At 46.7% G+C, this 14,580-nt stretch overlaps 1 protein-coding gene across 1 annotated transcript in view; it reads left to right on the top strand.

The window, feature by feature from the left end:
* Positions 1–14,309, top strand: part of LOC135903901 (lysosome membrane protein 2-like) — a 76,837-nt gene extending 62,528 nt beyond the window's left edge. Inside the window, exons 5-12 of the mRNA XM_065434355.2 lie at positions 3,135–3,226; positions 3,753–3,802; positions 4,454–4,523; positions 9,256–9,553; positions 11,464–11,537; positions 11,998–12,049; positions 12,447–12,599; positions 13,352–14,309. Of these exons, the coding sequence (XP_065290427.2) occupies positions 3,135–3,226; positions 3,753–3,802; positions 4,454–4,523; positions 9,256–9,553; positions 11,464–11,537; positions 11,998–12,049; positions 12,447–12,599; positions 13,352–13,420 (858 nt within the window). The 3' untranslated portion in view covers positions 13,421–14,309. The remainder of the gene's footprint in view (positions 1–3,134; positions 3,227–3,752; positions 3,803–4,453; positions 4,524–9,255; positions 9,554–11,463; positions 11,538–11,997; positions 12,050–12,446; positions 12,600–13,351) is intronic.
* Positions 14,310–14,580: the final 271 nt, after the last annotated feature.

The raw sequence follows: 14,580 nt of genomic DNA, 5'->3' as shown, positions 1-14,580 counted from the left end.
AGTGTACATCGATTTGTTCGTGGCTTGATAATATATTCGTGTTCGTGGCTTGACAATATAATATATTCAAGAGGGCAGCAGCTTCACCGACTTTCCTAGCAGTGGCTATTTCTTTCAGTTTTTCTGTTGTATACAATACATTAAATAAGCTACATCGCTGCTTCTACAATATTTATTCCTGGTGCGTAGCCTAAAAAGCGCATCCATGGAGCTATTGCTTGAAACCAATGAAATAAGTTGCATTCAAGAGTGCAAGCTCGTTGCTGAAGAGTACAGTGAGTGTGTCAGCGATGACTGTTTCTGTTTATCAGAAAGCTTCGTGCCCTTCCGCTCTGTGAAGAAGGATGACCAGCGAAGCTTTGTATGTGGGCCCCTTAATACCGAACTGCCCCTCCGCCGCGAGTCGACCCGGTATTGTACTATCTTCTCGATGGGCCCACCTATGGGGAGTGCTCAACGCCTGCTTCACGTCCGCCGCGGGTCGGCATGATATCGCACTGTCTTCGCGGGATCGGCTCACGTACGGAGAGGGCTTAACGCCTACTTCACGTCCGCTGCGGGTCGGCCCGGCATCGCACTGTCTTCGGGATCGGCACACGTATGGGGAGTGCTTAACGCCTGCTTCACCCCAGCCGCGGGTCGGCCTGGTATCGGGTCGGCCTATCTTCGGGTTCGGCACACGTATGAAAAATTGTTGGTCTACGCGCAGACGCGACCCTCCAAATCCTAGCCATAAACAGGTTCGCTGTGAAACAGCTCATACGAGACAAAAGTTTTGCCGGCTTAATTTTGAAGCTGTGTCAGACGTCCGAGAGTGCGGGAATCGTCAAGTGACAAGTTAACATAATTCCAGCATATGGCTTTTCAGTTGTGCATTGGAGGCGACATGCTTCAATCGCTGAACTGAAGCCGTTTGATAAGTGTTTAATGTATATCCACTTGAGTGCAACCTGAGGATTAGCACCGGTTTACTTGGCAACTGTTCGGTTAACGTCCAACCGACTCTTTTTTTCCCCACCATTTTCATCCTTGAAAATTGTTGTAGATGTCACGTAGCAATCCACCTTTCAGCGTCTATGCTATAGAAAGGCATGGTAGCTATCAATTGCGGCGCATGCATAAATGAAATAGAAAGTCCATACAAGCACTTATCCCTCATCTTCGTGCAGGTGTTTTCCCTCTTGTGTTTCGCTGCGCATTTTGCACGCGTTGCACGTTGAAAACCTGTGAGACTAAAACCATTCGCAGAGGCCAAAGCGTGAAGAAAGAGTGAATTGTGTGCTCGAACACGAATTTTTCTTGCTGTTGTTCACAAACATCGTAAATTTCCACTGCCACCCTTCTTGACAATCTCAGCATGACGGTGAACGCGTGCGACACGTAAGCGCCGGGCGAAGCCACAATCAAGACGCATCGAAAGTGCCGACCTTTAAGTGACAGCCACGAAGGCACCGCTCACACCCGCTCAAGGCCGCCGTCGACCTGGCGGTCGTGTGTGGCAATAGGCAGTTTTTCTCCGGCTATAGAAGGAGACAGCCGACATACATTTCGCGGGCTGCAGCGTCCCGCTGGCGCGCATCACTGCTCCTCGGCGCGCCGGGTAAGAGTGAGGTCGAATCCGCCGAATGCACGCGTTCGAATCCTTGGCTTCCGCGGGGGGCGTCGCGCTCGGCGACGGCTAATCCACGCCGTCTTTAGAAGGTTGCCTCTCCTCGCTGCTGCGTCACATATTGGAAGAATTACGTGGCCAGAGGCAGCAGCCCCGAATTGCACGCGTTGTCGTCCCTGAGCACCGGTCGCCTGTGACGATCACCGCCGAATCGCCCTTGAGGCTAGAGTGCGCCCCGCCACGAAGGTTACGCACAAAAAAAAATTAAAAAAAAGGACGCGCACCACTCGATGGGCAATCGCCGCCTTTTATACCTGTGCGCGTTACGAACCAAAGCGTGGCTTGCCGTGCCCGTTTGCGATGAGACGGGTACGGCAAAACACGACTGTTCTGCTTGCAGGACAGCAGATGGCGGCGTGCAATCAACGTATACATATATACGAGACGGTCGATAGAATCGCGCACTTGTACGCTTGATATCCGGTTGACCTTCGAGAAAAAGGTTGCTTCCGCGCCGTCTCCAGCAGCAGTCGACAGCTGTATTACAAGATCTCCTTGCGCAACCCTGATGTGTCAGTAAGAGAAGGAAGGCAAGAAAGGCAAGCGTTGTGAAGCACCGATACGTAAGAATTGGCTCTCTTTTTTTTTTTCCTCAGAGGCACAGAACGCTTCCGGTCCCTACTTCGCCACACGTGTACAGTGTGAAGAATTACGGGGATTCGTTAGAATGTACGAATGAGCATGTTGGTGATATATACTGAATTGAACAGTTTGGACCGAGGATGGACGTGATAAGGCCAAGTGCTTCGTCTCTTGCCACCTCCACATCCTCGTCCTCTGTTGGCGCTGTTCAATTCAGCATCTCGATTTATTAGGCATTTATTAATACATTGACATGTGTTTAATTCTCGAAGGCTACACCTACTTGCGTATCGCGACCCCGGCTGCCTCGAGTCGAACTGTCGACCTTGTGCTCTACGGAAGAACGCCGTAGCCTCTCAGCTAGCGCAGCGGGTTCTTAGTAGATAGAGATAGCATTTATCGCAACTTTAAAGAATTTCAGCGCCTCCTGTTGCAACAGCTCAGTTCAGACGTTTTACGTTTTTTTTTCTACTATGGAGCATTTCTTCGGTGTAAAAAATGCTCAATGCTCATTTTGCGCGGAAATGAAGAATCTGAATTTTACACGTAAAGGTTTTTTTTTTTAGAAATAACAGGGAAATACATGCGTAATTTCTCGACCATTATACTCTATGGCTAGCTGTCGCTCGAACATGGTGCATGTATTTTCCAGCCGCAAAGGAGCACGAGCAGCGAATACAAATAACTGTCTTAAAGTAAAGGATTGCCCTCTATTGTTGCGCATGAATACACGACATTATAATGTTCTTAATTCTACAATGAACTAAACAAATTTTCATACAAAATCTAACAACGTCCGAAAAACACGCGCGGAAAGAAAAAAAGTGCTAGGCATAGCAAGCGTAACCTGACATTCCATTTTTTTTTTATTTCGTCCAAACAGAGGAACAACAGCCATGACGGTCTGTACTCCGTGTACACCGGAGAAGACGATCCTGCGAAATTCGCCAAGCTGGAACAGTGGAACAACCATAGGTGCGCTATTGATGACAAACTACTTTTGCTCGCGTGCTTTGCTGCTCCTGTTCTGTTATTTTGTAATAAATTAGCATGTGACCTTGTACAGCGAATGGACGCAACTGGTGGCGTGTCCCTCCGGGCACGCGTCGATGCATCGTCGTTAGAGAGAACAATTCATGAGAAAAAAAATTTATAAAGGAGAAGAAACGTTGTCCATCGGGGCACACACTGCAGAGCTTGTTTGTGGGCGTTAAAAATCAAAACTGTCCGATAATCTCTGGGTCAATACTTCAGTATACTCGCAGCTTTTGGAAGTAAACTATAGGAATAATATGAAAAATCGTGTGCGAATGCATTATCTCTACAGGTGCGCCAGTAGTGCAAAATATTTTACACTAATTTTTGCGCAGATTGAGAGCAACCGGCTATTCGATGGCAAAATTATCCTGTGTTGCTAAGGTTACGTTATTTCTGCTCTAGTGCGGTCTTGGAGTGTTCGTCGTGACAAAAATTTATACATGTGTTCACCCTAACCGCGCAGCTCTCTCAACTACTGGGCCGGTCCCACCTGCAACATGATCAACGGGACCGGTGAGTAGCCACGTTTTGAATATTGTAAACGTTTAATATTTTGGTGTCGGTTTCACGAAATCAGACCGTTTTCTCTACGGCGGAATTATTTTACGGAAGTTTCTTCCAGCGCCAAACCTACCTTGGCATTTGTGCTTAATTACGCCATCGAAACATGTAAACAAGCCTCGCGTCTATGGACGGTGAGAACAGATGTTCGTAGGAGAATAGGAGGTTCAATTTCATAGTCGCAATCAGAAACGCCACGAACTGTGGTGTTTTTTGCACAAGTAGAGAGTTTCGGCGCTGGGACACCGAGAAGTGAGGATCAGGACGACGCAAGTGGAAGCCAAGATAGCCTAACGCCGTCTGCGATATTAGCGAAAACCATTTCGTAATTTATCCCCTGTAAATACTGGGAGCACTTAAATTTCAGCGGTCTCCTTTTTATGTCTTTTTGAATCAGGATGGGAGAAGTTTTTTGCTAATCACGTTCATAATTTAGCGTTTGCGAATAGCCGTTAAAAGGCGTTTTCTAATGCGCTACTTTTTCTTTCAGCATTTGAAAGCTCTTTAAGCTTGATGTGACGTCACAATGTATTGATCTGGTGGTAAGGGAATGCGGTAAGAAAGTGGAATCGCTCATTATTATTGTTTATTTTTTTTGCACAGATGGGGGCCAGTTTGCACCTTTCCTTTCCAAGGACAGCACATTGTATGTGTTCTCGACGGATCTGTGCCGGTGAGTTTTGCACCGACCACTCTCCGCTGCAGTAGGCTTCAGACGGCTAAGATGAAAGTGTTAGCAATAAGATAATAAATCATCGAGGTATAGCGCATGCGCCTTCATTCTTTCCCAGGCAACGAGTCGAGTGAACGTCACATTACCGCAACACTAAACGCTCCCCGTCGATCATTTATTGTAAAAATATTAAAGCTTGAAAACGCAGCCGGCTTCCTGAGGATTTCCGAGCAAGCTTTAGCTCTAAAGGAATCGCAGACGGTCAATCTAAGGAAATCTTTGAGTGCCGCCCAAGATAGCCACATCTGACGTGACGGGAACACCAACAATAATGATGACGACGAAGACGGGAAGGCGGCTACACGTCGTAGTAGCAGGTTCGAATCATGGGTGGCAGCAAATACATCTTCTTGTTTTGACGAATTCGCCCAATGAAGAACGTTGTCTGCGACTGACGCTGCGAAATCTGGATGAAGCACCATTAGCAGTTGTAAACCTTGAAAACCTGTTGCCTGCGGCGGAGTGCGTCTTTCCATTCTTAAAAGTAAGCCTTGTCAACGGAGCTCGTGTCTGAACAAGTAGGAATAGAAGGCTAGCTTTAATCATATTCACTCAATTGATTTCGATGAAGGTTGTTGCATTTAAAAGAAAGCGAAGAACTCCCTACTGTCGAGACCAGATTTTTAATTCAGGTCATCAGTTTTTTTTTTGTTACCTTGGCGAAAATTATCGAAGGCTAGAAGTGAAAAGAAAGAGTGAAACGTCACGTTGTCGGCTCAGTAACTCAGAAGCAAAAGATGCCATTTCGATCTGTGAACGGCAAGACTCCGTACATACAAAGTGGACTAAACTAATATATCTTTTACACCATTCTGCAGTGCACCACTATTTGTGAACAAGACCTTTGAGGCGGTCGTGTGAACGATATAATAATTGCACGTGAGCTGCAAACTAATGCATCGCATTTGTGCGTTGTGGGATATCTTACCTACCGAGTCGCGATGTTTTCTTTTTCTGCTTTCTTCTTTTAGTGCGCATAGTTAGAGCTTTAATTTCCGTGCTTATTTCTAATTGTTGCAATTTTCGTAAACATCTCCGGGCCGCAATAAAAATTCTAATTCCTTAATATCAACACGATTTTATTTTCTCTCTTAAACGCAACACATTTCATTCAAATCGGTTTTCTGCGTTTAACGTGTACTTTTATTGGGTAACCAGCGTTGGCCCCGTGTTTGTATGGCTGCTTCCTAGTATTTCTCTGTCTCGCTAGTGCTAGTCAGCATCATTTAAATACGGCGAGGTCCGCAAGTAACGTGCGTTCAGAATCGTAAGGCCTCTGGCCGTCTTGTTGCTAAATAAGCTTGACAAGGGAATATAATTAATGCGCTGCATGTAAGTTACGAAAGAAAAGTGAAGGGGGGGGGAGCAACAAGGAAACGGAAGGGAGTCATGCGCGCTGCGTACCAACGATGCTTTCAAGGCGACAGCGCGTCAACGAGTTCTGCCCCGAAAAGTGCGAGGCACGCGCCCAGCCATCGATGACGTTTTCGCACCTTGCGAGGCAAGCCCCGCTGCCCTTGAAGCTTCGCGGTGTGGGCGTCAACGCTATCCGTCTCTCGTATCTTCTTGCTGCTGGCCGTGGCAGAGTGAGCGCTCGCATAAGTGAGCGGATATATATATATATATATATATATATATATATATATATATATATATATATATATATATATATATATATATATATATATATATATATATAGGTACTAGGCACATTCTCTCTTGCCTAGTGTACCTGAACATCTCAAGGCTCTCTCTAAAACGACACGCGTACATTCTTGTCTTTCTACGTGACAAACGAATAAATGGTTCGTTACGCGTGTAAGCACAAACTATGGTAATAGAGCCTATATATACATATATTGCCTACAGCGTTAAATAAGTATGGTGCCTAGCGCATTTATTCATTTATTTATTTATTTATTTATTTATTTATTTATTTATTTATTTATTTATTTATTTGTTTGTTTATTTACACATACTGTCGATCCCAATAGGGATTACGGCAGGAGGGCCAACAGTCAAAGAATGGAAAATGTATACAAAGTCAGTGACGGTATAGCAAAGTAAAGAGGTGCGGTTATTAAGTTTACACGAGCAGAAATATCTTCTGTTGGTGTAAAAAGTGATGACACCTTGCAAAGCGTTAACATAATCAAAGTCTACGACGGAGCCTTGAAAAAATTACAAGGCAAAGGGTTTCGAGTTTCCGGCTGCAAGGTATGCAGTTAATTCATTTCCAAACACAAGGATAAAAACACTTTATGTCACTAGCAGTAAACTGGATATAAATGATAGCAAAAGAAAAATGGTAATACAGAGCTTGCCATACAGAGTTTGCCTAGAAGTACATACTTTGCATCCCGCCTACTTTAAGCTATGGTGTATTAAAAGTGTTGAACAATACTGTTTTCTGAAACCGATTTTTGTACATACGTTTACAGTGTGCGGTTTTGCTATAGATATTTCATTCTCCAATATTTAATATTACATGTTGTGTCCCATTGAAATTTTATTTCGTCATTAGTTGCCTGCTGACATAAACTGCGCCTGCGTGCCGCCCGTGCAAGATGTATGCAAACTTGTTTTCAGGTCCCCGGATGTACTCAAGCTACTTTCTTGTAGCCTTTTGTCCAGAGTCCGCTCCCTAATTGGCTGGGACAAACAAAACATTAATTAATTGATTTGCGTCTTCTCAGACATACAAACAAGACAGCTATTTATCTTGCTTTAGCACGGTGTTGCCGGCGTGGATTCAACTCAGTCATGGTGCGTCACAGCGATGGTATTTGTCATGAAACGAGTCATCCGAACAGTCACAAAAGCCAATCTTACGATAATTGGCGGTTTACATGAACACATTGCAGAGCACGTGCAAAGGAGTGACCATGGGTGCGTTACAGTTCTTGTACACCTTTTGACGTGTGGCACTCAATTGGCCTTTGAAGACCATTTCTAAAGTTACAATGTACTGAAAGGCGAATTTATAAGATGCTACTTATTGATTTCCTCGTTTTTCAAGATCAGTGAGCTCCAGGAATCTCGAATTTGTGTTGTTTCCTTCGAACTCTTGACAGGGATCTCAACTTTGTGCCGTAGCAAGTTGACACATCAGCTACGCACAGAGATTGCAAAATAATAATAATAATAAAAGAGTCAATCATGTTGAAGGGGAATTTCGATCATTCATCAGCGAAAACCTTCCATCTTCTGAATCAGTAGCAATCAAGTAGTAATAAAACAGAAAACAAAAGCTATCAAGATTGTGGTAGGCTTCCTACTATCTCATTTCTTTTATATTCCAGCTCGCTTTTCTCTTTCCTTCAAGGCACGATACAAGCTTGTTATTTAGTGCTCTTTCCGTAAATGCGATGACACCTTGCATCGCTTGGAACGTGGACTCGTGAGAGACTCCGTGAATTGCCTCTTCTTACCGACGACGGACATAGAGAATTGAATCTGAGTTAGGAACTAAATTTGTGGCTGTTCCCATTTCTGACGCAAACGCTGAATTAAGACAAGCAAGCACGGTCGCATCTATCGTCAAGCGCTCGTCGCTACCGAAGACGTGGTGTGATAAATCAAGATCGAGTTTAACAGAAAATCACTCTTGAGACTGCACATACATGTGCTTGAAGTGTTGTCAACCGTGTATTTTGACGCATGAGAAAAGCCCTTTTCATTCGCGTGAAAAATGAATCGGACGTTCGGGGGCCTTGTCGCCTAGTATCTGTCCTCACTGCCTCTTCGTGCATGGTGGCCTAAGAAAATTGTGCGAGCTTAACGCATTGTAAGAAGCTGCACGGCAGCAGACCACATATTTTCTCGATGAACATGCGATTGCATGTTATTCAATAAGGACTTCGTTAGTTTCGAAAAACAGTTGTAGCCGCTACTGAAGCGTCCTGCAAGCATTTCGAACGAAGCTCTCAACCAATTCCGCAGTTTTCAGTGCTTGTATGATTATAAAATAGATAAACATTCTTGATTATGTGTAGAAAATGTAACAAAAAAGAAAGGCTGAACACAGGGGAAGGCGAGACTTAGCGCTGAGCCATAGCGCTGTATTTGTCTCATCGCTGCCCCTTCGCCGTCTCGTAGTCTTGTCCACCTTGTTTATTTTGTAACTGTTGTAATCGAATTGCGAACAGGTTTTTATTTGCCGCGCTGACTAAAGCGCGAAAGTGAATACGCGAGCGCTTGTCACCCTGCATCGGCGGTGTAAGCTGACAGTAGCTGTTCACAAAGCCGCTGACACGCTCCCTCACGCCGTGACGAAGCGGTTTGCAACTTGCGCGTGGATGAATGTGCTCGCCGATGCGGAGTCGCCTGCGCGGGTATCCTGATACACGCGCTGAGTCATGCGGCCATCGACGCGCGCTCGCGTGCCTTCTTCTGCGCGGGCTGCCAAGCTAATGCGTCATTGTCCTGTGGGAAGTGCCTCTGGTTCAGTAACAGCTACGGACGCGTTGGTGTTTCTGGCAATGAAATTATCTTTAGTAGCCGCGATCACACTCCATCATCTTGTCAATTTCATACACGTTGTCTTCTCTGATTGGCTCCAATTTCGGCCATATCATCACTGATCGGCTCAGATTAACTAGCATGACGGATTTTGAGAGCACTCACAGTACCGGTCCAAGCAGAAAATAAAGGCGCTTTAATGGCACCGCAGGTCCATGCACTTCCGCTACGAGAAGGAAACCGAGGTTCACGGCATCCGTACCTGGCGGTTCACCATCCCGGCGTCGCTGTTCGAGTCTGCGGACATCCGCGAGGAAAACCGCTGCTTCTGCCTCACGGCACCCGTGTGCCCCAAGAGCGGCGTCACGCACGTGGCCGCCTGCCGCAAGGGGGCGCCCATCGTGCTCTCTTCGCCGCACTTCTACAACGGCGACGAGAGCTTTGTGCGCGCCGTTCGCGGACTCAGGCCCGTCAAGGAGATGCACGAGACCTTCCTCGACATACACCCGGTGAGCTGGCTGCTGCAACAGATCGAGGCACCGCGCCTTCTTCGCTGAGCTATGGGTCACGCTACATGGCGTGTCCTTGACGAGTGTCTTCCACTTTGGACGGGAGGCCGGATGGTTCGGCCACAGGAATTGCGGTCGCTTACCTCTCTACTCAGTGTGTTTAGTAACGCATGCAAGAAAATAAAGGGAGTAGGCACTTCTTGCATATATTGCATACGCTGGATCGGTAAAGCAAGCCACTTTCAAGCACTCGTAGGAAGTGTGAAAGCCTTGACCCACCAGCTTCACGCTTCGTGGTGCGTGGTGCTGGGGCAGGGGCTTTACATCGTTCACTGTCTTGTGTGGCAACGTCTAAAAGTTCTTCTCTGATGTTTGCATCTACCGGCTTGCCATAAAGCACTAAGATCTTAACGCGTACGCAATACTGTGTGGTACGTGCAGCGTTCACGCGCGGTTGCCGTGTCGCAGCACCCAGTGGAAACAAAACAAAACCACGGCAACAAAACAACATTTGCCAGTGCAGGACAACACGGGTCGCGTAAGGCCTCGCGTGAACAATATCCAGAGAGCTGCTAGCCATTGCCATACTTGGTATTGCATGCACCGACTTGGAAACTGCTCTAAGATGATGTCGCATTTCTCTCAGAGCAAAGTTGGTCTCCTGACGTAGGGTACCGCGAACTTGGTGTTTGCACATAAAACATTGTGAGAAATTCTCGAAGCCTGCTATATTTGCGATGAGCGCGACAGTTATTTGGTGGTCCTCTGCGTAACTGGTCGCTGCACCGAAAAATGTGATCCTTCAGTTCCCGGTAGGAAAAACGGCAGCGATCGCCTTGCCCCTTAGTTTTGGATGCTGCCGTGAGTCGCTTTTAGATAACTTCATTGCGCTTTCATATATGCTGTGTTTCTACGCGAACAAGCCACCGTCCTCAAGTTCACGCATTTTTTCGTACACAGGGTAACACTCGCCTGTCTTGGTAAGGGTTAACCTCCCTGCCTTTCTATGCATCATTTCTCTGTCTCTCTCTTGGTAAGCACTTGCTAGAAAAGAAAAGAAAAAAAACGCTTAGCTCTCGGTGTCCTGCTGATTTCTTCTGCATTACAGCGGTGAGCCACCGTGTTGATATCAAAACATTACGAGTTTCGTTGTGATCCATTACGTCCCTACCGTAAAAACCAGTGTCAGTCGGCAGGATGGTTTATGCCATTGCACTAGCTTAGAAAGCAGTGGTTGCTGGCCGGGACTAACAGTCGAACACAGGAGCCATATTCTCGATCACCTCAATGCCTAAAAAACCATCGACCCGGAATGCGGACACTGGGCGAGTGCTATGAGGCAACGTTGAGTCAGACTCCGATTTACGGCGATGCATAATAACGACCACCGTGGTTTAACAGGAACGACGCTGGAATCACATTTTTTACATGCACGGACCGGCACTGCTTCCTATAGAACTGCGCGTAGTTCCTTGACATACTAGAGAAATAACGCCGGCCTGACACCAACAACAGTTTCAGTATAACAAAATGCAAGAGCGTTCTCATCTATGCAGTGTGATGCCACTGCGAGAATCGTACAGACGGCGAACTACAGGGAGACCGCGGAGCTTCCTACGTCGGTATTGTCAGCCAGTGCTCAGTCTTTGTCATACTCGGCGTTCATACACTTCTTTGCTCGATAGAGAATTTTTGTAGAAGAGCTCAGCAAGCGCGAACACTGGTTTGAAGAAGTGTGCGGTTTCCCCACAAACGAATGCCTCGCGCAGAAAGGCAGGCCATTTATATTCGTTAAGGTTTTGACGCTGGCAGAATTAGTATTAAATGAGTCATTTTTATCTCTTTCTTACAATTAAGTAGCTACGCTTGATGTCAATTGATCACCGACATTGTTTCTTTTGCTCCCGCAGCTGACGGGTCTTGTAATGCGGGCATCGAAGAGGCTTCAAATCAACGTGGATCTCAAGGGCAACGGGAGACTGGCGTAAGTGACGACGAAGCCGTGCAAGTGACCTGGACGCATGCCAAGTGCCCCGTTTCGGGTCGCACTCATGAGCGCGTGTTGTGCGTGTGCCGGGTTCAGCGTCCGGGATCAGCGGAGGGTCGCAGGGGTGGTGATGCACTGCGTGAAAAAAACAAAAATAAGTAAAGCTTCGCGAAGCAGACTTGCGTGCGAGGGGGCGTCACCGCATACGATCTCTAAAATGCATCCGCCCCGGCCGGAAATCGAGCCCACGAACCAACGGGAGCGCAGTGACCCGAGTGCTACGCGACAAGAATATACACGCGCGAAGAGCGACCCGCGCTCCTTGGCGTGAGCGTTTCGGTTTGCAGAAGGATACTTTCGATTAAAAAGTGTTAGATATGACAAATACCATTCTCTCTTTTATTTGTAGGAGATCAGAACTGGCTGAATTACATATGTTGATGCGGTTTTTCCGCAGGTTGTTGAAAAACGTGCAAGACACCATATTTCCAGTCGTCTGGATTGAAGAGGTAAGGAAGATGGAGACGTGCTTCCATTTTTGTTCGTGCTAGTTTCGTGAATGCTAAAATATTACACAAATAATCAAATGAATGTATCGGCGCCAAAAATCCTTTACAGAAGCAAATTCGATTGAGCCACGAATGCAGTCTGCAATCAGCCTGAAATTTGAACGTTATTTTTGCACTTGTATATGTGACCAATGCATCGCACCGCGCGATCTCGGGCCACTTCCGTAGTCCACACTAAAAGTCAGCCTTTTCGCGAATCTCGCAGCCGGGAAGCTTTCTCGCCTATAATGCAATCCCCATTCTCCTAGGTGAATTAACTTCGCGCAATCCTGGATAACTTCTTCGCCTTCGTCCGCTTCCTCTCGCGTTAAATTATTCCCCATCGGCTTCTGTGCAGCGGGCAGAGCTTGCTCCTTCCATGGCAGAAGAGTTCCGGCAGAAGGTGGAGTTCCCGCAGAAAGTGGGCAACGCAACGATATCATCTGGCCTCATCATTGGTGGCATCGGCTCGTGCATCTGCGGCATCATGGTGTTCATCTTTTACATGCAGGTGAGGTAGCGACTGCTGGAAACTATTGCTCCCTGTAAGCCCCAGCTAACCTCTGTAGCACTGGGAAGGTTTTAACAGCCAGAGCTACATAAAGAACGTAAAGATATAGCGCTCGAAGTGGCACATTTGGGAGAGCGTGCATCTTACATGAGCAAAAGCTGTATGGCAATATGCATAGCGGATACGTACTAGTGTATCCGAATATTGGAATATACAAACCATACATATACAAACGACTGCGCTGACGCTGTTCAACAAAACTACGCATAACCTTTGTTTTAAAGACGGACTCATACTACTAGTGTAAACATGTCGGCAGCGACGCACTAGTCGCGAAGGTATCTTTGAATGCCTTCTTTCAAGAAGAGTCTTGTGATTAACAGATAAATGGCTATAAGGTGTTGCGGTCTCAACATCACACGATGTCGCCATCTAGAAAAGATGGCACTTAATATGTCTTCCGACATCTTTGTTATAAGTTTACGCTAGTAAGTGCTTCTATAGAACTTGGTGCTGGGCTAGTTGGTGATGCATTCTTTAAAACTGATGGCAGCGCTAAAAAGGAAGAACACACGGTGAAAAGGCGACACGACGTTTCCTCGTCGTCATGTCGTCTTTTCACCGTGTGTTCGTCCTCTTTAGCGCTGCCACTAGTAAGTGAGCACCGTGCTAACATTTCCTAATGTCTCATAAACGCGGACACACTTGACTGTGTCGATGACCGATTCTTATGTGTGATCTCTGTTATGCAGGGCAAATCCAGGACGGCTGGCATCAATTCCGCACAGATGAACGGACTGAAGAAAGGTCCACGCGCGTAGCTTCTATAATTTTCTTCTTTCGACGTGTTCACGTGACTGTGTGACAAGCCTCACTGTAGTGCAGCACACCGTCAACTTGGTCGTCAGCTCGTTGCACCACCACCGGATGGACGGCTGTAGACTTTGTCACTAGTGAGGGGACACTAGCACGTCTCATCGCAGCTTGTGCGACTGCTCATGTTACATAGTTCAAAAATGCGCGAAGAACACGCACGCCCATGCCAGAGTGTAAACTTAGTCAATGCATCACACTATGAGCTTGTGAGAATATTTTATTTCATGTTTGCCATGAACCACCGCCGTCCAAAATGCACCGTGGGAGCAAAAACGAATGAGATTCATCACGTCAAGCATCCAGAAGACATTGAAGCCATGCGCCCACTGCTTACAAGTGAACCGACCCAACGACTTCGTGCCACGCTGACGACGTTTTGTGAACTCTTGACGGGCACGGCAGAGTCGCTTCGCTCAACGGCAGCGATTTTACGCTGTTCCCCACCACACTAATCGCCCCTTCACGAAGCTAGCTAGTAACCTTACGGCTGAGCCCCAGCCTTATGTCCTATGGCTCAGCCTTATGGCTGAGCTGAAGCTAGTAGCCTTATGGCGGGGACCAACACGTCAAGTTATCTGTACAGGATAACAGTGACCATTATGCACCGTTCAATGGTACTCAGTGGTCGTATTGTGATCACTGCTCGTGATAGCAATTCCCTCAGCCAAGTTGGATATGTACGGGAGGATTGCGCGTGTCATCAGGCATAGCGAGTTTACACCGCGCTCTCACCTCAGCGAACTCGCACAGCATTCAGCTGCTGAGCAGTCAGTTCTTGCAAACATGTCGTTATTTTCGTTAATGATGATGGCAATAAACTTGTTATCGTTTGGACTTGTTATTCAAGGCTATTCGCGGAAAACAACTTTTCCTGAGGCAACCGCGAAAAAGACAGTGGCAAATGAAACTTGTTGCTCTGTTCCTTTCGTTGTCTTTCAGTGATGTACCTGCTTCAGATTTTGGTTGTTGAAAAATTCTAACGACCGCTACCTGCCGTGTAGCTAACTGTAGAACAAAAGAACGCAGTTGAGGTGAGTGAGCTGACCAGGCCATGCACATTCACGCAAAGTTTGTGGGATTTCCTACCAGCCTACTTCTGGCTAAC

Source organism: Dermacentor albipictus, chromosome 3 (genome assembly GCF_038994185.2).
Source record: "Dermacentor albipictus isolate Rhodes 1998 colony chromosome 3, USDA_Dalb.pri_finalv2, whole genome shotgun sequence".
NCBI lineage: Eukaryota > Metazoa > Arthropoda > Arachnida > Ixodida > Ixodidae > Dermacentor > Dermacentor albipictus.
The sequence above is the reverse complement of the archived record's forward strand: the minus strand, read 5'-3'. Positions and strand labels throughout refer to the sequence as shown.